The 24,868-nt window shown below is 41.6% G+C and overlaps 1 protein-coding gene across 1 annotated transcript in view; it reads right to left on the reverse strand.

The window, feature by feature from the left end:
• Nucleotides 1–11,009, reverse strand: part of SLC6A15 (solute carrier family 6 member 15) — a 29,777-nt gene extending 18,768 nt beyond the window's left edge. The window contains exons 1-3 of the mRNA XM_065412955.1: nucleotides 10,721–11,009; nucleotides 2,541–2,698; nucleotides 2,003–2,129 (exon numbers count right to left, since the gene is read on the reverse strand). Of these exons, the coding sequence (XP_065269027.1) occupies nucleotides 2,003–2,129; nucleotides 2,541–2,698; nucleotides 10,721–11,009 (574 nt within the window). The remainder of the gene's footprint in view (nucleotides 1–2,002; nucleotides 2,130–2,540; nucleotides 2,699–10,720) is intronic.
• Nucleotides 11,010–24,868: the final 13,859 nt, after the last annotated feature.

Consider the following 24,868-nt stretch of genomic DNA (forward strand, 5'->3'; position numbering starts at 1 on the left):
TTGGAGTGGCTCCCTGCAAGCGGTGACCTGTCCCAGCTGCTCCTAGTGGAGGCACAACAGGCAGTTCTGCACACTGCCTGAGCCTCCGCCCGTGGGCGCCGCCCCCGCAGCTCCCATTGGCTGCAGTTCCCAGCCAATGGGAGCTGCGTTGCTAGCGCTCAGGCCATGACGGGGCAGCGCGCAAAGCTGCTTGCCACGCCTCCGCCTAGGAACAGCCGGGACAGGTCACGGCACTCCCTCCCACGGCCCAAACCCCCTCCCGCAACCAAACTCCCTCCCAGGGCCCGTGCTCCACACCCCTTCCTGTGCCCCAAGCCCCAGCTGGCCCCACACCAACCAGACTATAAACTGGAATTTCAATGAAGATCAGAAATGCTGGTTTATAGAGCTTTCCAGCTGGAGATGTACTGGATAAAACAGCTTTTACTGTAGTATTTTTCAATTCACCTCATACAAGTACTGTAGTGCAATCTCTTTATCGTGAAAGTGTAACTTACAAATGCAGATTTTTTTGTAACATAACCGCACTCAGAATCAAAACAATGTAAAACTTTAGAGCCTACATGTCCACTCAGTTCTACTTCTTGTTCAGCCAATCGCTAAGACAAACACGTTTGTTTACATTTATGGGAGATACTGCTGACTGCTTCTTATTTACAATGTCACCTGAAAGTGAGAACAGGCGTTCACATGGTACTTTTGTAGCCGACGTTGCAAGGTATTTACGTGCCAGATATGGTAAACATTCACATGCCCCTTCATGCTTAGGCCACCATTCCAGAGGACATGCTTCCATGCTGATAATGGTCATTAAAAAAATAATGCATTAATTACATTTGTGACAGAACTCCTTGGGGGAGAACTGTATGTCTCCTGTTCTGTTTTACCTGCATTCCGCCATATATTTCATGTTATAGCAGTCTCGGATGATGACCCAGCACATGTTCGTTTTAAGAACAGTTTCACAGGAGATTTGACAAAATGCAAAGAAGGTACCAATGTGAGATTTCTAAAATTAGCTACAGCACTCGACCCAAGGTTTAAGCATCTGAAGTGCCTTCCAAAATCTGAGAGGGACGAGGTGTGGAGCATGCTTTTAGAAATCTTAAAAGAGCAACACTCTGATGCGGAAACTACAGAACCCAAACCACCAAAAAAGAAAATCAACCTTCTGCTGGTGGCATCTGACTCAGATGATGAAAATGAACATGCATCGGTCCACTCTGCTTTGGATCGTTATTGAGCAGAACCCATCATCAGCATGGATGCATGGACGCATGTCCTCTGGAATGGTGGTTGAAGCATGAAGGGACATATGAATCTTTAGCGTATCTGGCACATAAATATCTTGCGACTCTGGTTACAACAGTGCCATGTGAACGCCTGTTCTCACTTTTAGGTGACATTGTAAACAAGAAACGGGTAGCATTATCTCCTGCAAATTGTAACCAAACTTGTTTGTCTGAGTGATTGGCTGAACAAGAAATAGTACTGAGTGGACTTGTAGGTTCTAAAGTTTTACATTGTTTTATTTTTGAATGCAGTTATTTGTTTTGTACATAACTCTACGTTTATAAGTTCAACTTTTATGATAAAGAGATTACACTACAGTACTTGTATTAAGTGAATTGAAAAATACTATTTCTGTTGTTTTTTTACAGTGCAAATAATTGTAATAAAAATAAATATAAAGTGAGCACTGTACACTTTGTATTCTGTGTTGTAATTGAAATCAATATATTTGAAAATGTAGAAAACATCCAAAAATATTTAAATAAATGGTATTCTATTATTGTTTAACACTGCGATTAATCATGTGATTAAAAAAATTAATCATGACAGCCCTAAAAAAAAGTTGTTGTTTTTTTTAAATGGCAATAGCCAAATAAAGGGTCTGACTCAAAGCCCATTGAAATCAGTGCAAAGACTGCCCTTGACTTCAGTGGATTTTGCATCAGGCCCAAAGTGACTGTAAAAAAAAAAGAATATATCCAAGACTTACATGTATGAGAAATATTTTTCACCAAAGGACACTGATCCCATGGCAAGGGGTGCTGAAACGACTGAGAAAAGTAAAACAAACTCCATCCAATGATCACATTGTAGTAGAGGGCCACAAAGAAACATACCTGAAGGATAAAACAAGATATTTTAAAAGCTTTATTGAACAACTGCATATCTTAAGTTAAAGTAAATAAAACAAGCTAAATCTTGCACTACCTAAAATTGAGTAAGGAATGAATAACAGCTCTGTGATTTGGCCCTTGTAGATATATTTAAAAGTCCAATATTTTCCAAATTCTTGTTTTTTTCTGTGTTTATCCTGCATATCTTGCTAATATTTTAGCAGACTCTTTCTCCCAAAAGACTAATATTTTTATATATTACAATATGAGTTTTACAGATTCTGTAAACATTGTAAATTGGCCCTGGAGCTAGGACAAAAATTATTAACCTTTGGTTAAAACTGAGCAGAAAATCCCAATGTATTTCATTGTGATGCTCTGGAGAACATCAAACTATGTAAATTACAAACTTACTACACAGCTTGCAAATCCAATTCCACCAAGCGTGGGGCTGATGTAATTCCATACGCCAATGCTTCCTCGTCGGATTCTCTGGCCCACAGAAAGCTCCAGGAAAAAAAGTGGAATCCCTATTATCATCAGCAAAATTAAATATGGCACAAGATATGCACCTATGAAAACAAGAGGACATCAATCACTATTAGGATGAGGAAGAGTCTTCTAAGTCGGGGCAGGTGTAAATTTCTGAAAGGAGAACAAATAACGGATGACACAAGTGGCTGAAGTCTTTAATGTGTGTGTGTTTTTTCCCTTCAGTCTCCATTAAAAAGATTAATTGTGACTAGATGCTTAACACAATATTAACAAGTGAAAAGATTACCAACCAGAATAGGGAAAGAACAGATTAAAGAATATTTAGATAAATTACAGGTTTCAGAGTGGTAGCTGTGTTAGTCAGCAAAAAGAATGAGGAATACTTGTGGCACCTTAGAGACTAACAAATTTATTTGAGCATAAGCTTTATGGGCTAAAACTCACTTCATCGGATGCATGCAGTGGAAAATACAGTCGGAAGATATATATACACAGAGAACATGAAAAAATGGGTATTGCCATACCAACTGTAACGAGAGTAATTAATTAAGTTGAGCTATTAGGTGAACTATTATCAGCAGGAGAAAAAGTCTGGGGATAGACAAGATGATTGCTCAGTGTCCCTTTCAGCCCCATAGTTCTATGCTTCTATTAAAGCAGCTGATACCCTTCCAGTTTTAATCTCTGCCTGTCACTTGTAGAAATGGTTTTCCATCATACAGATAGTGTAGTATTCATTGGAAAATGCCCATGCATCTTTTAAAATTTGAAAAGCCAAGAAATCTCATGTTTACAAAGCATTTTCTGTTAAGTAAGTGCATATCATTTCGAGCCAAACCTTGCCAAGGAGTGAGTGCTCTCTGACCTGGCTACTTGATTGTGCTAGATTTTGTGTGCATATAACCACACTCATCAGAGTAGTAGTGATGTAATCACATGCTAAATCAACCTACCTTCAGACACTGTGTGTGTGTTAACTGCTATCAGAGCAGCAAAAGTGGACATTTTTGACCTATACAGGAATTGTGTGATGTTGCAAAAAACTTTCAGTGAGATTTAGGCTCCTAAGTTCCTAAGTCACTTTTGAAAATGAGACTTAGCTGTCTAAATTTCTTGGGCCTTATAATGGTGAGTGGAGCAGTGCTTAAATAACTTTAAAAACTAGACTTAACTGACTAATGTTACCCAGGATGTCTGTACTAGAGCAAGACCTGAACCCATGTCTTCAGCACCCCAATCTACAAGCTTAACCACAAGGCTCTAAAGTTAAGCACATACTTAATTCCTGTGCTGAACTGGGGCCCTTTTGTAGACCAGTTGTAGGTTGGAAGGTTTATCAATTAAACCAATGGGCCAAATTTACCCTGGCATAATTCTGCATTGTCTTATACCCTGTGCAACTCTGTTACTTTCAGTGCACAAGTGTAGGTCAGCATCAGGGTGTTCCAGATGTCCCGATTTTAGAGGAACAGTCCTGATATTCAGGGCTTTGTCTTATATAGGTGCCTATTACCCTTCACCCCATCCTAATTTTACACATTTACTATCTGGTCACCCTAGTCAGCATAGAATCAGAACAAATATGTTTTGTTTCAGCTTCTTTCAGCTTCTTGCAGTGTCATCCTCACACTGTCACAAATTGGAATTATATTTAAGCATTCTTTCCAATGCATGGAAACTTGGCACATGGGTGTTGTAGCATACATGACAAATGAGGATAATTCCTATTCAATTTGGGCAACATTTGGCCATATTTACTAATAGCATCCTAAATTAGCACAGTACATAGGTAAAAGTGGCTCTACATGCCAACTTTCAAGATAGCCCTTGAGTGTCACAGTTTGGTATGTTTCTGTATTTTCATGCAAGAGTTCTCTTCTATATCTTAAAAATATTTTTCTGTCAAATCACAGATGCAGCATTTTATGTATGATACCCTGGCTCATACAGTTATGTCACTTTTAACAGGACCTTCTTTCTGTCACTCACTGCTGGTATGTGCTGATAAATCTAAAAAGTATATTTTCAGATTTATTTAAATTATTGCTGCTGACATTTTTTTCTTTAAATATTAAGTATCTGATTTGGCTCCCATTGAAACCAATATGAGTTTTGCCATTACTTTGAGTAGGATTTGGTCCAAAACTTTGTCACCTGCTTTCTGTATACTCAGCATCAGGAATCATTGGTCTGGCAGCCAGAGATGTGAGCCAGCACATCTTAAATGTCTAAAGTCCAATTTATGCGAGTTACAATAAATTGAGGTACAATAAATCTAATATTGCAGTTTAGTGTCCTACTGGATTATATATTCTAAATTGGTTTGTTTACTCCTGTAAGAATATTAATTTTGCATACACACATGCACACACACACACACATAGGTATTAAAAACTACTAAATGTTTCACTCAAGTGATCTTTCACAGTCTTAATTTGTTCAGTTACAGCTATTATTTAAGTAATGCTATGTTTAGGGTTGAAACTAGCCTTGAGCAATTAGCTTTAATGGAATGAGAATTAAACTTGCAATATACTTCAATATACTTCATTGCAGCACGCTCATAAGTTCTCACACTCAATAATACAGTTCAAACTAGAATTTGTAAAGTTGAACTTGAGAGAAACTCTTATAGTCACATGTGATAACTTGAAACCATCTATTACAAGTTATTGATCAAGAATTCATTAATGAATCCATCTGTACTCAGACTTGGGAAACTCAAGAGTGTCTAATTTGTACTTTATTTTAGTAAGATTAGTCAATGGAACTGTGGGTTTGAATTACTGATCACTAAAATTTCAGCATTTATTTTTTTCATAATTCTCAGATATGACAGCTTCCTTTTTGTTTTATCAGTTCACAACTTATACTGTTCAATGTGCTGATATTTCAGTTTGAAAATACAGGCTACCCCATTAACAGCCCCTGATGTCTTTCCAGTCAGTACAGGCATTTCAACAAGTAATGATGAAGCAGACTCTATAGCTTTCCTGCTGCTGCTTATACCTATCAGTTTGCTCATCATTACTTGCTGCTCTTCCTACTCTTTAGCTCAACAGGAATACTGAAAGGATTGACATGCTAAAAGAGCTTAAAATTCGCCTTCATGGCAACTGAAGCCCGATCAGGCTACTAATAAACACATACAACTCCCATGGGACATGAATGTGTTCAGCATGCTTCAGGATATGATTATCTTAAATATACTTAATATTAGCAGAATAGGTAATCTATATTAGTTATTCTTGGTATCAAGATGTAAATTTTTCTCCCTAGGGGAAATACCAGCAATTGATTTTGCTGGTATTTCCCCTAGGGAGAAAAAGATCTGGTTTGCCATTACTTGTTGGACTGAATGCAGTGAGTGGAACCTTGAGAGCTGTTTAATTACCACTGTCAGTCAAAAGGAGTTGAGAATCTTTAGCACTTCACAAGATCAAGCCCCAGATATTTTGCACAGCTCTAAGTATTTGGCCCAGACTTAATGATGTATGTTCAAATATGTATATTCAAAATAAAGTTTTAGAATTTAACTTATAAGGATTAATGTCCAGATTTCACTTTCTATGCCTATTTTCCTTTTGAAGCTGCAAGTTGTAACATTAAAATATGTGTTAATATAGCTTTATAGTTCAGATCTGTATATAAAATATATTTGTACTCTAATAAAATTATCTATAGTAATATGATGTTATTGTCATATTTTCTGACCTGACATCCCAAACTAGCAATTTCAGAATGCTTGGCTTAAAGCTGTGCATGACTCAGCACTTTAGAGAAAGCTGTGAACTGTAATAGAAATAATGTGTGATTAAATAAAATGTATCACGGTCAAATATGTGCATGGAAATAATCAACTCCAAAAGCGCTCCAGGTAGAAAAATACTGTTGACGATATTTAAGAGTTTCCTAGATCTGTATTTTGTGGAGTTCCTAATGTGAGGATATGACTCGGCAAGTCCTATGAAGGCTGCCTTGTGAGCCAGTATTGCAAATCTTGGTTAGACATCATTTACACCATCATTCTTTATGAAAGTGTGATGCATGGCTAGAAAGGCTTAAACATCCTGCAAAATAAATAACTCTCAGAAGACATGTGGGCAGATAATGTTTGTGTTTTTGTGCATTTACATATGTATGAGTAGGGTCAACGACGTAATCAACAGTACCTGTCTATGCTGTATTCTGATAATTCAGAGGTCAAAAGAACATCCTATCATTTAAATGAATTGTAAACACAGGATATCTCAGTATTCATCTCTTTTTGAAATGTACTGTGAATGGTGGAGGAACAAGCAAATGGCCTTATGTTAATTCGTATAGCTAAGTACCGGTGATGGACCTCCTTCAAAGTCACCCTAATTACGTTTTGTTCCCTGAGGAATTCTAACTTGTCAAAAGACATGAAATTGTATAAAAGATCCTTGGGCCCTGATTCTATCTTCTCAGATCTGCTTAGGCTTAGGCTTCATCAGGGGAAGTTTGAGTCCCAAGACTGAGGTCTCCATTAAAAAGATTAATTGTGACTAGATGCTTAACACAATATTAACAAGTGAAAAGATTACCAACCAGAATAGGGAAAGAACAGATTAAAGAATATTTAGATAAGTCCCCTGAATATGAGATTTGGACATTGAACTATAACCTATGAACTATTCCTGGAAGAACTCTTTGCAACTACAAAGTTCACCGTCTCTTCTATGAATCTGAACCTCAATCAATTTATCTCTACATCTGTATGTATAGTGATCTTTTAACCATTTAGTTAGTTAATAAGAATTGGCTGTAGCGTGTATTTGGGTAAGATCTGAAACATTCATTAACCTGGGAGGTAATGTGTCCGATCCTTTGGGATTGGTACAACCTTTCCTTTTATATGATGAAATAAGATTTACAGAAATTTTCATCATGGGTACCTGAATGGAGGCCTGAGGGGAACTGTGTTGTTTGGACTTCTGAGTAACCAGTAAGGTAATAAAGAAGCTGTTTTATGCTGGGTTGGTAAATCTAAGTATTGGAATGTCCACCAGCTTTATGGGGATTGTCTGCCCCATTCTTTGCAGTTCACCCTAGCTGAGTGACCATAGCTGGCTCCCCACTAGGACCCTGGTCACAGTAAGTAAGGTGTCCTTAATTGACACTGACATTATTTTATCCCTGTAACCTTGATATCACTCCCCCCAACCAATTTCCATTTTCTTTCTTTCTTCAGACTATAATGAAAAACAAACATTATAAGAACTGTCTCCATACCAATGTGTGGATAACATGGTGTGCTCTGTATGTCAACAATATGTCCGATGCTAAATATGAATCAAAATACTGATAAGTTTCTATGGAAGAGCGCAAAGAGGGAGCAAGCAAAAAAAGGTGTCAAATCCCAAGGTCAGAGAGAGAGAACTAGTAAACTAGGCAGTCAAAGTGAATAGGGAGATCTGGAACCAGAGAAGGGAAAAGTGTTTGGAGGCACCCAAGTCCCATCGCCAGTCTAGCCAAGTCCCATTAAGGAACTGGGATAAAACCAATATTTTCACTAGAGAAATGATCTCTAACCAATTCAGCCTGATGCCTACAATTCTTTTCTATAGTTATTTGCATCTTTAAAGTCACAAGTGTCAAGAATAAAAATGTTGAAGGTTAGCCCATCATAAAAGTTTACATTCTATTAATGATTTTAAAACACATTATGTAGAAGGAAATACGGTAAATTTATTATTCTAATGGAAACCTTTTTAGTCAATAAATATATTTTTGGTAGCTGGAAATTGATTGGTTTATTTCTAAAAATATTCATGAGGCTCTTCATTGTCTGCAGTTATTTGTCAAGTATAAGTAGTTTATAGTTAAAGAACAAAAGTTTGGATTAGACTAAAGTTTGTAGGTCAATAAATATTATCATATTGGAAAAGCTATTCTATTGGAAAATCTACATGAAGGTGCCTTGCTATATAATCAGAACTCATGCAGATACTTTAATCAAGTGATCTCAATGCAAGATTGTAGAGCAGTTCTGACAAAGACATTTCAAACAGGCTTTGTGAAATTTATGCAAAAGCACTCTAATTGCAATGCAAAATAGATTGAACAGTCTTAAAATCTGGAGTGTGCAAAAAGAGAAGAATCAAAACCTATGTTTGAGTATCCATTTATATCAAAGTCTCCCCATCTTGCTTTATTGTTATCTTAAATCACCAGGAAACAGATCAATACATTTCTCATTCTTCTCTACTAGTCAGAAGTTGACCTTGTCCTCAAAATGATATAAAATAAAGTAAAGAAAACAGACTGCAGTAGGCACTGTTAAGCCATGTATTCACTGGTCCAACACCTGCAATAAACATAACATCTACCTATACTTAGAATAGGAGATACCATGATACTGCATTCACTTCGGAAGGACAAATATTGAGCTCTTAATGTCAACCACTGTAGATTTATTTTCCCAGACCACAGCACAATCCCAGATTTGTATTGTTAATTTGTGTTTCATCTGGATTAATTTGGCAAGCACAAAGTGACGCAGTAGTTGTAAAGATGTCTGACCATATCAAAACAATCTTTCCTTGCTCTAAGGAAAGCAGCTGATAGACTGGTGCTGCTGGTTCACAGAATTAAGCAATGAGTTTGCAAAATTCATAATTGATTAGCACTAACCAAAGCTTCACAAAATAACTATAAGTTTGATAAACAGACTATTGTAAAGCACTCTGCATGGGACTGCATCTTGATACCCTTTGGAAACTGAAATGGGTGCAGAAAATGTCCACTCCTTTACTGAATGTGAATTAGTTTAACTTGTTTGTTTGCCAATAAGGATACAGGATATACCCTACCCTACCCATATACTGCCTACAAACAGCCCTTAAACAGAAAGAATATATAGCTTTCAAGAACACTATATCCAATTTCCACTTTCTCAATCAGAACTTCCTATTTAGCACAGAGACAAGGAAATGAGTCAGATTCCACAGGGACCCAACAATTTAATGGTTCTAGCTCCAGAATAAAGGTACAAATTAAAGTTAAATGAAGGGTGGAAACTCTTCCATTGTTTGAAATGAATGAGAGCTATGCAGCTATGGAATGTGGGCCATTGTGACCACAGGTTGGAATTCAAATAACTATTTTAGGCCTGATTCTGTAGCCTTTAATGACATCCGTTGTCCCAGTCTGTACATTTTGAAGGATCTGACCCTAAATGTCCACCATGAATAAAAGTTCTTGTTTGTTTTCAATTCTCTAGAACCTTCTCATTTTTTGTTCAGCAAATATGGACAGATTCTTTTTCAACTCAGCTGAGCAGTCAGCCATACCAGGGTGTGGATTAATAGGCTATTGTTGCATATCTTGAAAGAAGGCCCCAGCTCGAGCCTCACAATGTATCTAAGACATGTATCAACAGACAAGTAATATGCAACTTGATGTGGTTTCTTTTTTATGTGAAAGGTATTAAGAAAAAGTGAAGCAATTTTATATCCTAGCACAATATGTTCTTCTAACATCTAGATTAACTCCTTTTTGTCTCATATTATACACTGTATGATTAAAGTTATTCATTACCTATAGAAACTCCATTACATTCCCATAATATTTTGTTCTGGCAAAGAACTGATCATGATCAAACTATCTAGGAAGTAGTGATCTAATTAAAAAGGACCTGACGATCAGTTATGCTAAGTCTTCATTTGGTCCTTAAAGTGAGTGCACATTAAATTTATGTCCATTTTAATGCCCCTTTACACTGCCTGACTGATGTAAAGAGGCCTAGCCTGACTGAGAATCAGGCCCTAACTATTTCACATACCACAATCTGCCCACGAAAATAACAAATGAGAGGACCTTGCTTAGCAAATATTTAAGTTAAAATAAAACAGTTACATGAACGGGGAAATTCTACCACAAAACACAAGGCCAAAGAAGCTTATCAGGATAATGTACTGCTTCCTTCAGCAGATTTGTCTCTCTAAAATAAAGATGGGGTGCTTTCTTCTCATAAACACTTGCCAAAATTAAAAGATAAATTTGAGACTCTGGAGAAATTTATCCGGTTTTTACAATGAAATCAGCAAGGCAAGTTAGTAAAAACCGACCCTTACCTCCACCATTTTTCTGACACAGATATGGGAATCGCCACACATTTCCCAGCCCTACAGAAAATCCAACTTGTGCCAGAATATACTGAAGTTTGCTGTTCCAGGCTGGTCTTTCATCTTCTACATCTGACCCCTCTTCAACATCTACATCTTTATGTTCTTGATCATCAACCAGCAGTTCACTCTTCTTAAAGGCATCATCTGCAGAGTCTTCATTAGAGAGAAGATCCTTAACTGACTCGATAACCTCATCATCTAGTTCTCTTTTTACCACCTTGCTGTTCTTAGGCATTTGCAATAAGGAAAAGGTGTAAGTGGGTCAGGTTCAGTTCAGGCAGGCTGACAAAGAAAGCTTTCCTTCGGCTAAACCAAAAATGTTGGTAATTCACTGAACAGCTAGACTGAAGAGGATGTCAGATTAGTCCTTCATACAGAGTGTTCAGGAGAAAGAAGACTTGTGGTTCCAAATGTTTGAACTATATATACCTGTGAAATTTTAAAAAAGAATAAATTATTAAATTATACAAGAAAATGTAATTAGGAACGTTATTTGCTCATTTATCTATTTCAGTTTATTTTCACATTAGGTTACAAGAAAACTCCTAACTCATCTTTTGGATGGTTGTTTTAATTTGCCTATAGACTATAATGATAGTTATATTCTTCTCCTTATAAATAAAATGTCAGAGAGACACCATCAATATGTGGAGGTCCAAATTCTGATTTACATTAAGTTATGATAATCCACTTGACTCTATCTTTCAGATTTCAAGCATCTCTTTAAAATATGTTTCACTCAATTACTAAGAACTAGCATGTGTGTGCTGAGTCTAGCAGCTGCTAGGCAAGGCTGAGAACTTCTTAACGAGGCTTTGATTCCGTAAGTCCTTTAGCACCCATCAACCTTAACCAGGGGCTTTCAAAAGCCTGCTCCTAAGCAACCAGAGGAGCTAGCGAACAGGAGCAGCTAACAGGGGAGTTTTGCAAGGGAGTTCTCCAGGTGAAGGAGGAGCGATTATGTGACCCTTGGGGTAAGTTGGTTGTCTGTAGTGTGTGTGTTTGTGGTGTGCTTGCTGCTTGATTGAAATATACCGTGTGGTCTGTTTGTTTGGGAGACGGTGAGCTGACCGTGTGTGTTCTAAGCCTAGCGGCCTGCTAGGCAAGGCTGAGAGCTTCTTAATGAGGCTTTAATCCCTAAGCCCTTTAGCACCCATTAGAAGCAGCTAACAAGGAGTTTCACGAGGGAGTTTAGAGGAGGGAGTGTGAGCCAGGGGGCTAGATACACTTAACATTCTTTAAACTTAAAGCCAAGCACCCCCTGATAAAAACAAAACAACAACGGAATGAGCTGCAGCTAATGCAGGCAGAAGTCCAGCAACAGAGTGGGGGCTATCCAGTTTACTGCACTCAATGCAGCATGTATGATTACTTGCCCTGGCAGGTGGCGTATGTGTGCATTCAGTGCAAGGAGGTCCTGGCCCTCAGAGATTGTGTACGGGCTTTGAAGACCAGAGTGGCTGAACTGGAGGAGATAAGGGAGACAGAGGTACATAGATGAGACTATCCGGGACACAGTAGAATGGTCCCACCCCTAGTCTGACAGCCTCTGTGCTGTTGAGGAGGATGAAAGTCTCAGGGAAGGAGACCATCCAACTGGAGCAGAGGGAAATGATCCCATAGTTGGAACCTTCCTTCCAGATGATGTTGTATCCTCTCGCACTGAGGATACCTCTCTGGGGGAGGAAACTCCAGTTATTAGGAAGAGACAGGTAATAGTTACGGGGGATTCGATCATTAGAAACATGGATAGCTGGGTTTCTGATGACCAGGAGAACCTCATGGTTACTTGCCTGCCTGGTGCAAAGGTTGCGGATCTCTCAAGACATCTAGATAGACTTATGTGTAGTCCTGGGGAGGAACCGGTGGTTGTGGTACATGTAGGTATCAGTGACATAGGGAAGGATAGGAGAGAGGTCCTGGAGGTCAAATTTAGGCTTCTAGGTAAGAGATTGAAGTCCAGGACCTCCATGGTAGCATTCTCTGAAATGCTTCCAGTTCCACGTGCAGGGCCAGGTAGGCAGGCAGAGCTTCAGGGTGGGTCTCAATGCATGGATGAGACAATGGTGTAGAGAGGAGGGGTTTAGATTTATTAGGAACTGGGAAGACTTTTGGGAAAGGGGGAGCCTATATAGGAAGGATGGCCTCCACCTAAACCAAAATGGAACCAGATTGCTGGCACTTAAAATTAAAAAGGTCGTAGAGCAGTTTTCAAACTAAGGACTGGGGCAGAGCTGACAGGTGCAGAGGAGCATTTGGTTCGGACAGCGACATCCGTTAGGGGAGGATCTATTAATGGAGATTCTCTATGTCCTACTAAGGAGGAGAGGATGGAAGATGATAAAATACAGGTAGGATCTGATGAAAAACAGTCAAATAAAAAAACGTCCCATTCAATTACATCATGGTAGACAGCTAAGAAGTGACAAGTTTTTAAAGTGCTTATATACCAATGCTAGAAGTCTAAATAATAAGATGGGTAAACTAGAGTGACTCGTATTAAATGAGGATATTGATATAATAGGCATCACAGAAACTTGGTGGAATGAGGATAATCAATGGGACAAAGTAATACCAGGGTACCAAATATATCAGAAGGACAGAACAGGTCGTGCTGGTGGGGGAGTGGCACTATACGTGAAAGAAAGTATAGACTCAAATGAAGTAAAAATCTTAAATGAACCAAACTGTACCAAAGAATCTCTATGGATAGTAATTTTATGCTCTAATAATAAAAATATAGCAATAGGGATACATTACCAACCACCTGAGCAGGATGTGATCGTGACTGTGAAATGCTCAGGGAGATTAGAGAGGCTATTAAAATAAAAAAACTCAATAATGGGGGATTTCAACTATCCCCATATTGACTGGGTACGTCACCTCAGGATGGGATGCAGAGATAAAGTTTCTTGACACCTTAAATGACTGCTTCTTGGAGCAGCTAGTCCTGGAACCCACCAGAGGAGAAGCAATTCTTGCTTTAGTCCTAAGTGGAGCACAGAATCTGGTCCAAGAGGTGAATATAGCTGGACTTCTTGGTAATAGTAACCATAATATAATTAAATTTAACATATCTGTGGTGGGGAAAACACCACAGCGGCCCAACACGGTAGTGTTTAATTTCAGAAAGTGGAGCTATACAAAAATGAGGAGGTTAGTTAAACAGAAATTAAAAGGCACAGTGCCAAAAGTGAAATCCCTGCAAGCTGCATGGAAACTTTTTAAAGACACCATCATAAGAGGCTCAACTTAAATGTATACCTCAAATTAAAAAAAACATAGTCAGAGAACCAAAAAAGTGCCACCGTGGCTAAACAACTAAATAAAAGAAGCAGTGAGAGGCAAAAAGGCATCCTTTAAAAAGTGGAAGTTAAATCCTAGTGAGGAAAATAGAGCATAAACTCTGGCAAATGAAATGTAAAAATATAATTAAGACCAAAAAAGAATTTGAAGAACAGCTAGCGAAAGACTCCAAAAGTAACAGCAAAAAAATATAAAGTACATCAGAAGCAGGAAGCCAGCTAAACAACCAGTGGGGCCACTGGACCATCGAGATGCTAAAGGAGCACTCAAGTACAATAAGGTAATTCCGGAGAAACTAAATGAATTCTTTGCATCGGTCTTCGCGGCTGAGGATGTGAGGGAGATTCCCAAACCTGAGCCATTCTTTTTAGATGACAAATCTGAGGAACTGTCCCAGATTGAGGTATCATTAGAGGAGGTTTGGGAACAAATTGATAAACTAAACAGTAATAAGGCACCAGGACCAGATGGTATTCACCCAAGAAGTCTGAAGGAATTCAAATGTGAAATTGCAGAACTACTAACTGTAGTCTGTAACCTATAATTTAAATCAGCTTCTGTACCAAATGAGTGGAGGATAGCTAATGTAACACCAATTTTTTTAAAGGGCTCCATAGGGGAACCCGGCAATTACAGGCCGGTAAGCCTGACTTCAGTACCAGGCAAACTGGTTGAAACTATATTAAAGAACAAAATTGTCAGACACATAGATGAACATAATTTGTTGGGGAATAGTAAACATTTTTTTGTAAAGGGAAATCATGCCTCATCAATCTACTAGAATTCTTTGAAGGGGTCAACAAGCATGTGGACAAGGGGGATTCAGTGGATGTAGTGTACTTAGATTTTCAGAAAGCCTTTGACAAGGTCCCTCACCAAAGGCTCTTAAGCAAAGTAAGCTGACATGGAATAAGAGGGAAGGTCCTCTCACGGATTGGTAACTGGTTAAAAGATAGGAAACAAAGGGTAGAAATAAATGGTCAGTTTTCAGAATTGAGAGAGGTAAACAGTGGTGTCCCCCAGGGGTCTGTACTGGGCCCAGTCCTATTCAACATATTCATAAATGATCTGGAAAAAGGGGTAAACAGTGAGGTGGCAAAATTTGCAGATGATACAAAATTACTCAAGATAGTTAAGTCCCAGACAGACTGCGAAGAGCTACAAAAGGATCTCTCAAAACTGGGTGACGGGCAACAAAATGGCAGATGAAATTCAATGTTGATAAATGCAAAGTAATGCACACTGGAAAACATAATCCCAACTATACATATAAAATGATGGGGTCTAAATTAGCTGTTACCACTCGAGAAAGAGATATTGGAATCATTGTGGATAGTTCTCTGAAAACATCCACTTAATGTGCAGCAGCAGTCAAAAAAGCGAACAGAATGTTGGGAATCATTAAGTGAAAGATAATAAGACAGAAAATATCATAATGTCTATAAATCCATGGTATGCCCACATCTTGAATATTGCATACAATGTGGTTGCCCCATCTCAAAAGAGATATATTGGAATTAGAAAAGTTTCAGAAAAGGGCAACAAAAAATATTAGGTGTATGGAATGACTTCCGTATGAGGAGAGATTAATAAAACTGGGACTTTTCAGCTTGGAAAATACGATAGAGGTCTATAAAATCATGACTGGTGTGAAGAAAGTAAATAAGGAAGTGTTATTTACTCCTTCTCATAACACAACTATTAAATTAATAAGCAGCAGGTTTAAAACAAACAAAAGTATTTTTTCACACAGCACACGGCCAACCTGTGGAACTCTTTGCCAGAGGATGATGTGAAGGCCAAGACTATAACAGGGTTCAAAAAAGAACTAGATAAATTCATGGAGGATAGGTCCATCAATGGCTATTAGCCAGGATAGGCAGAGATTGTGTCCCTAGCATCTGTTTGCCAGAGTCTGGGAATGGGCAACGGGGAAGGATCACTTGATGATTACCTGTTCTGTTCATTCCCTCAGGGGCACCTGGCACTGGCCACTATCGGAAGACAGGATACTGGGCTAAGTGGACCTTTGGGTTGACCCAGTAGGGCCATTCTTATGTTCTTAAGAAGTCTTTACAGACCAACTTTCCAACTGCTAATATTTTGATGTAGTCATACCTACATATATTGTACCATCTGGTACATGTGTAAAATAAAATTAAAAATCTCAGTTCAGAATTTCTATTTGACTTGTGGCTAAAAACCTGAAATTATTTTTTTTATTTTTTTCTGGAATTTATTTATTAAGAATCTTAAAGGGGGCAGCCTAAATTTTCTGAAATTGTTTCCTGAAACTCAGACATCAGTAATATTTTCAAATTTAATATACAGAGAAGTGCTGCTGCTTTAATAGTGTGGATGGCCTATATTGTGTGCATAACTATATAGCACAAGAAATGTAAGAGCCACCAAACACATTTTCAAGGTAGGGCTTTCCATTTCTTCAGAGTGAGCTGAAACAGTGCTTTAGATACAATTATTTTGGAAAAAGAGGATATCTGAACATAGGCTGAAATATCTGACAACCTGTGTTTTTAAAAACCCTTCCCTTTTGAACATATATATTTTAGCACAGATATAAAAAGTATATATAATTATGCTTTCTTTTAACACAATAAACCATTTAAAAAGACATTTGGGCTTGTTTGCAACTGCTCATAAAGTATTGTAGATATATCTGAGTGGCTATCCGATTTCTGGGGAAGTGCTTTGGAAGGAATTTTTCACTATTCTCATAGGGTGAAGTTCAGCCTACTGCAGAGGATTGGTATGAAGCCATCTGGACAATTTAAACCCCTAACAGAGGTCTTATAATTCAGGCTTAAGTGATGTGAAGAGCTTAGTGCAGGCCCTCTGAAGTAAGTAAATTTACCCAAAAGGCCTAATCTTGAAGTCCCAATTGATGGGGAATCATGTTTTATATGATGCATGAAAACTCCTCTAGCCTTTGGACGTCGGAGTTTCTGTAGCAGCATCTGGCCTCTAGTGGTAGGGCTCCACTGTAGTCTTAATGCCAGATGACAGCAATGAAGGGAGTTATTTTGCCCCAGACCTCAGCCTGCAGATAATCTAGGGTTACCATATTTCAGCAAGCAAAAAAGAGGACGGGAGGAGCCCCGCCCCACTCCTGCCCTAGCCCTGCCCCACTCCTGCCCTAGCCCCGCCCCTGCCCCTTCCACACCCTCCCACTTCCCGCCCCCCTCAGGACCCCCAACCCTCCCCCTGCTCCTTGTCCCCTGACTGCCCCCTCCTGGGACCCCTGCCCCTAACTGCCCCCCAGGACTCCACCCCCTACCTAAGCCCCCCTGCTCCTTGTTCCCTGACTGCCCCCTCCTGAGACCCTCCCCCCATCCTAACTGGCCCCCTAGGACCCTACCCCCTACCTGTCCCCTGACTGCCCCAACCCTTATCCACACCCCCACCCCCAGACAGACCCCCGGGACTCCCACGCCCCATCCAACCACTCCCCACCCCCTGACAGCCCCCCCCGCCAGAACTCCCGACCCATCTAAACCCCTCTGCTCCCTGTCCCCTGACTACCCCTCCTGGGACCCCTGCTCCTAACTGCCTTCCAGAACCCCACCCCCTACCTAAGCCTCCCTGTTCCTTGTCCCCTAACTGCCCCCTCCTGAGACCCCCCCACCCCAACTGCCCCCCCCCCCAGGATCCTACCCCCTACCTGTATCCTGACTGCCCAAAACCTTATCCACACCCCCATCCCCAGAAAGCCCCCCCCGAACGCCCGACCCCCCCCCCGTCTCTTGACTGCCCCCTCCAGAACCTCCCTGCCCCTTCTCCGACCCCCTGGCCCCCTTACTCTGCCGCTCAGACCAGCGTGCCGGGGAGGAGGAGCAGGGGGAGGAGCTCCAGACTGCCGGTGCGAACGGCCGGCTGGTGATCTGCGAATGCAGGGAGGGAGGGAGTGCTCTCAGCTGCAGGGGAGAGGAGGGGGAAGCGAAGGAGGGGCTCTCTCTGGCTGTCGGAGCCCCATGTAAGTGGCACCATCCGTCCGGCTGCCCTGTCAGCAGCGCGTGCTCTGCCGGGGGGGTGGGGGGGGGGGAGAAGTCCGGACATTTACAAATTCCCCCCAGACGCTATTTTTAACTCTAAAAGCCGGACATGTCCGGGGGAATCCGGACGAATGGTAACCCTAGATAATCAAGAGGAGTGTTTGCAGAAACAGAGCTGGATTCACTGTCAATGTAAGTGCTATCATCTTGAGTGGGGAAAGCCTGCAAGATTTGAGGGAGATAATGCCATGGAAAATGGTATGACCCAGATGTCTCATCTCCTGCCCATCAGTAATTTCCCATCCCTCTTCATCCATGGAGTCCAAAATGTAGGAGGGCTCCTGCATGCTTCAGGAGAGGAGGGATGAGCACATTAGCACATATCTCCACCTCTTCCATGAGTCCTGCCTGTTTGTGATTGTTTCCCTTCCTCTAATATGGTCATCCTGACTGGACGATTAGATCTTTTTTTAAGAACAAGTTCCCATGTAGACAAAAAGGTGGGTTTTTTTTAATAACAGCTGAATAATATTAGACCCAATGCACTCATAACTGTACTTGCCATGTTAGTATAAAGGCAACACACAACACCACTAACTGTAACTGACGATTCATATAGGCTTGTGAATGCAAAAGAGTGGGCCAAGGAAAATAAATGCAGCAATAGAAATCCAAAGCTCACTTCAGCAGCATTAGAAAATGCAGTTTCTCAATGAATCTAGGTCAATGTGTGCACTGCCTGCTTTGCTACCTGAGATGAACCTACTGAACGGATGTTGACTCTTAAAGAGGTAAAACAAGAACGGGTCATACATATCTGTTTGCTACTATAGTACAAAGCAGCATTGCCAATGACGTGCACATATCTACTTTTATCATAGATTATGTAACAAAGCCCATGCATTGGAAGAGAAATAAACAAAACCTATTTGTATGCTTGCCTTGATAGAAAAACATAAAATAAACACTTGTTAAGTAGAAAAAGGGAAAATAAAGAGTATTTGTTTTCAAGTCTCTAGAGGATACCATAGACTATAAATTAGCCTCAAAATGCCCTTTTAAATTAGCATTAATGAATACATTACTCTATATTCCAAGTTTCACATCCTGACAAGGCACCCACCAGTCTCCCATGCACAAAACAAAAGTTTTCCACTCCTATTTTGGTCTCTCTAAAAGTGGCAGCAATGTTGCTCTGCAGGCCTTCTGGATCACATGCCCCAGAGGAGCATCCTGGAGCAGGGTCTTGAAGATACCATTGGTGTATGTATGCCTCCAGGCCTGAAATTGGCTCCCATGTACAAGCCACATTACCCCTTTAATTTCTACTTTGGCAGAAATAATCTGCAAATGGGTGACAAAAACTGTACATGGGGTGACTGCTGAGTAGAATTTTGTCCACACTTTAAGTTAAGGGGCATTCTGGCATGTGTTGAACTAGAAATGGGGCTTACAGAGGCACCAATTCTGAAAAGTACTTAAGCACGTAATGAACTAGCAGCGAACACAGCAGAGGTTGGTGGGAGAGTGGGGGTGTTATATAAAGGGAAAAGTGAGAAGAAATAGTATCATACTTTTTGTTGTTTATCTCTGTATGTTTGTTTATCTTGCCTTTTAGGGACAGGGTGTGTCTTCTATTCCAACGCTGATTCCAAACTTTAGCAACCCAAAGACCCCCATTTTGATTTTTAAAATTTTCACGGACCCCCAAGCCTCCTGCTCAGCCCCAGGCCCTGCCCCTCACTCCACCCCACCCCTTCCCCCAAGGCCCCACCCCACCCCACCTCTTCCCACCCCTGCTCCACCCCTCCCCCTCCTCTTCCCTGCCTCTTTCCATTCCCTCCCCCAAGCGCCTCATCCCCTCTCCTCCCCCTCCCTCTCAACGCCTCCTGCATGCTGGGGAACAGCTGTTCAGCGGCACGCAGGAGGCACTCAGAGGGAGGGGAAGGAGTTGATCAGTGGGGCTGGCAGCCCCCGGACATGATTCCACCCCCTCCTCCGAGCGTACCCTGTCCCTACTCCTTCCCCTCCCTCCCAGCACCTCCTGCACACTGCTGAACTACTGTTTCCCAGCATGCAGAAAGTGTTTAGGAGGGAGGAGGAAGAGTTGATCAGCGGGGCCCACGGGGCCCCTGGAGTACCCTCGCAGACCCCCCAGGTATCCGCAGACCTCCATTTGAGAAATGCTGTTCTATTCTATTGTGTGTACAGTGCCTAGCACAAAGGGGTCCCAACCATGACTGGAATCTTTAGGTGCTCTCAGGATATAAATAATGAATAATAATAACATTTTAAGTACATGAGTCGTCCCATTGAAGTCACAACCATAATCATTAGAGACATAGGTGTTTCCACTGGTTTTTCAGTAGTATACCCTTGAACTATATTTTAAGTTTCCAGAGAATGAAATAGACTTCTTAATCAAGACTTTCAATTTTAAAATGTAACCTGTAAGAGTAATTTCTTCTAGAAATAAATGTGAATGATGGAACAAGCAATCTTTCCCAAGGATTAAAAAGCTAGAATAGAATTATTTTCAAAAACCTCTGGCAACTGTATGGAAGGGAAATTAAAAATAACAAAAACAGTGCTAAGTATAATTGCCCCTTCTAGTCCATTTCACTACTTCACTGAATGACCAACATGTCATATTCAAAATGTTCTGAATTCTCAGATGCTTGTAGCTTCTACAGGTTCCCAGATTAGATTTTCCTTACCTCATAAGCCTTCTGGGAAATTTTTGCCTAATATGTAACCTAATTCAATATCCTCTAAAATTAGATCATGACCATATGTTTAACTGTTATCTTGTAATGAAAGCAAAATAATTCCCAGCCTCACTATCTTGGCGCCGTATAAATTAGCCTATAATTTAAATTAATCTCTCAAAAACTTTTAATTTTAAGGAACAAATCTGAAGAGGAAAATTCATAAATGTTCATTTCTGAAGTAGCTGAAGTATTTCTATGCACTGTTGGGGCATACAGGAATTATGACAAGTCCTAGCTTCTGCTACTTCTTTTTTTATTATTATTATTTCTTGCTTTTCAGCTCTTATACATATAGTAACGGGAATGCTTTTTTCATATATGCTATGTTCAATCCAAGATCAATATGATCAAATTGCCAGCCACTTTTGCCCTTATATAATTTCACGTTCACCCCATATATCTCATTGTAAACTATGCAGGATTTCTTCCCTTTATAAAACAACCTGAATTGCTACCTCATTTCCTCAGCACCTTACTGTCCACTTAAGCAAACGGACAGAGCATTATATGCGACATAACTAATTTTCTAAAGAAAAATCAGATTACCCCCAACGATTTATGTGATTTATTCCAGAATGGATCATTTAGGAGAGAACATATGCCAAGAATGTTACCTGTCACAATAGGGCAAATATGGTAAATCATGTCCTGGACCCTCTGTCAAGTTAGATTTTCTTTCATCAAGCAGTTAGGTTCCCAATAAAAACAGAGAAAGTTGCAGCATAATGTGATATGTATTGTAGCACGTCCCTAAAGCGAAAGGCATATGACAACCAGCAATAACATGCCGCAACAAAAAAGGTGGGGTGTCTTTTCTCTTTACTTATCTGAGACAATAGGCATTTGTAAGGAAATGCAACCACCCCTTCACATTTTGTATGAGCCATTTCCATTCTGTTCTGTCTGTTTTAAATCAAAATGGGGGTCTTTGGTTTGCTAAAGTTTGAGAACTGCTGGAATAGAAGACAGACCCTGCCCCTAAAATAGTCAAATAAAACAAAGAATACTTTAAACCAGTGATTTTCATAAGGCTGAATACAAAGAACTTGTGTGTTGTACTAAATGTTGGGCTTTATTATCTGGAGTCCTGGATGTAGCCAAAACTACTAAGCACTCTGACATGAGTTTTACTAGATTCTAAGGCCAGAAGGAAACATTGTGATCATCTAGTCTGACCTCCTGTGTAACACAGGCCTTCTGTTTACTTGGAGTGGGTTGGTTACTGATTAGGATGTAGTGATATGGCAAAAAACAAAATGTGACTCCTGATGGACAAACAGGGAACATGGTATTGCCCATCCCACCCCTAGGATATTTTCCTTTAAGTTTCCTTGGGATGGTACTGTAATGCATGTGTAAGTGCTGTGACACTGCACCCCAAATTCTTGACAGTGATATCTTTATGATATGATTATGGCATAACTATGATGTATTTTATGCAAGATAGATTTTATGCGAGATATCTTTGCAAAGGTTATGATTTACTGAATATGATTATCCTATTTGTATGCATGTGTCATTTTTGTATCTGAAGTTAGGAATATTGTCTATGTATCTATTACAAATGTGTTTACACATGGGGAATGCCCACTAGGCAGAATGCACTCAGTCTAGATGGCTGGCTGGGAAGGACCCATTCAAGTTAATGAACCATTAGGAAGAATGATAGGCCTTAGGAAAAGCTTATCTCCCACCTTGGAGCCTTCCTGGGGACACTGTAAACAGCCTCTGATTCATGGCTGCCAGGACCCCACAGGGACAGGTGACCAGGTCACCTGGTACTGGACTCCATCTTGGAATACCAATGATTTTCCACTGACTGGCGTGGGAAGGAAGCGTGGAGACAAAGGGTTCCCACCATTAGCAAAAGCTATTTAAGGGATGGGAGTGACATCATCGAGGGTCTTCACCGACTCCCCACCCCAAAGAGACTCTTGGAAGCACCTGAGGAACAAGGACTGAACTCAGGAGAAGTGCTGGACCCAGGCTAAAAGCGATTTTAAGCCTGTGAAAGGAACACCTGGGGTTTTTGAGCTGCAAGCAAGTGCAGCTAGTCCCTTAAGAATCTCTGCAGCCTGCTTGTTTCAACATTTAGGGAGAGAATTTGCTACTCATATCCAATCTCTTTAATATATTAAGCCTAGGTTGTGTTTTTGTTTATTTGCTAGGTAATATGCTTTTATCTGTTTGGTATCCCTTATAATCACTTAAAATCTATCCTTTGTAGTTAATGAACTTATTTTATGTTTTAATCTAAACCAGTATGTATTTGACTAAGGTGTCTGGCGAAAAATCTCAACTTGGTTACCACAAGTGTGCATGGTCCTCTTCATATTGAGGGAGAGACGGACCAGATGTTAAACCCATATATTGGCCAGATTTGACCAAGGAAGGATGGTACTGCTCTGGGGTCCTAGGCAGGGCCAGATTCACTTTTTGTGGGCTCGGCGCCAAACATATTTGTGGGCCCCCATTGCGGAAATAGGGCATGTGATGGGAGGCGGTCCACAGAGTGAGGGGCTGGTAGGGGACAATGAGGCACAGCGCAGCGGGAGTGGCCCCACTCAGCCCAGCACAAGGGCACTGTTTACAAACCCACAACTGCTAGATGCACACTGGCCCGCCCAGCCCTGTGCTGCCAGCATGCCCCTTCCACACTGCCCCCCTGCCCAGTGCCCTGCCCAGCACCACCTCACCCAGAGACTTCCCCCACAGATCCCTATGCCCAGCACCCCCTGCCTAGATACCCCTCCCGCTGACCTCCCACCACAACTGCACAGCACCCTGCACACCATACCCCCTGCCCAGCTCCCCCACCCACAGATCCCCTACTGTCCAGCACCCCCTTCATAGTCCCAACATCACAGCTGTACAGCGCCTCATATCCTGAGAGAATTCTGCATCAAATTCTGTGCATAATATTTTAAAATTCTGAATATTTTTTTTTTTACAATAAATAAATGTGGAAGCTCCACCATGGCAGTGGGGAGCACAGGCCACTGGCTGCATGGAGGTGGGAGAATACCCCGCAGCCTCCCCCGGCCCCTTGGGACAGGGACTTGGCAGTGAGGCTGAACCTGACCCTGACACAGCACAAGGGCCATGCCTGCCACAGAAACACACTGGGGCCCTGCCCCTTTTGCACCAGGCACACCAGATGTGGGCAGGGAGGCTCAGCCCGGCAGCAGGATTCAAGTGCAGAGGGACTTAGTGTGGGGGTATTCAGATGGGGGTAAGAGGGTTCTGTGGGGGACAGTCTGGGTGCAGGCAGCTCAGTGGGGGATCTGGATGCACAGGGAGGTACCAGGTGCAATGGGAGTCTGTAGGGGGGACCAAGTGAAAGTGGTTGGAGCTCAGCGGGGGGGGGGGGGGAGTCTGAGTGCAGGGGAGGTGGGGTTCATTTGGGTGGGGGTCTAGGTGTAGGTGGTTGGGGCCCAGTGGGGAGGGTGTCTGGCGGGGGCTCATCGGGGTGGTACAGATGCAGGGGAGGTGGGGCTTGTCAGGGTGAGGGTTTGATGGGCCTGCTTAACAGGGGAGCCCCAGTTGCTGCCAAGGGGATCCGCATGCTGGGCCCCCATTTCCCTATCCCAGGGATCGGCAACCTTCGGCACGCGGCACGCCAGGGTAAACCCCCTGGCGGGCTGGGCCAGTTTGTTTACTTGCCGCATCCACAGGTTTGGCCAATCGTGGCTCCCACTGGCCGCGGTTCGCCGCTCCAGGCCAATGGGGGTTGCGAGAAGCTGCGGCCAGCACATCCCTCGGCCTGCGCCGCTTCCTGCAGCCCCCATTGGCCTGGAGCAGTGAACCGCAGCCAGTGGGAGCCGCGATCGGCCGAACCTACGGATGCAGCAGGTAAACAAACAGGCCCAGCCCGCCAGGGGGCTTACCCTGGTGGGCCGCGTGCCAAAGGTTGCTGATCCCTGCCCTATCCCCTTCTCTTCCCCATCCCATGCCCCTTCCCCACCACTCCATCTCCTCCCCATCCCACCCTCTTCCTTCCCCACTGC

The sequence above is a fragment of the Emys orbicularis genome, chromosome 1 (genome assembly GCF_028017835.1).
Source record: "Emys orbicularis isolate rEmyOrb1 chromosome 1, rEmyOrb1.hap1, whole genome shotgun sequence".
In the NCBI taxonomy this organism is placed as follows: Eukaryota; Metazoa; Chordata; order Testudines; family Emydidae; genus Emys; species Emys orbicularis.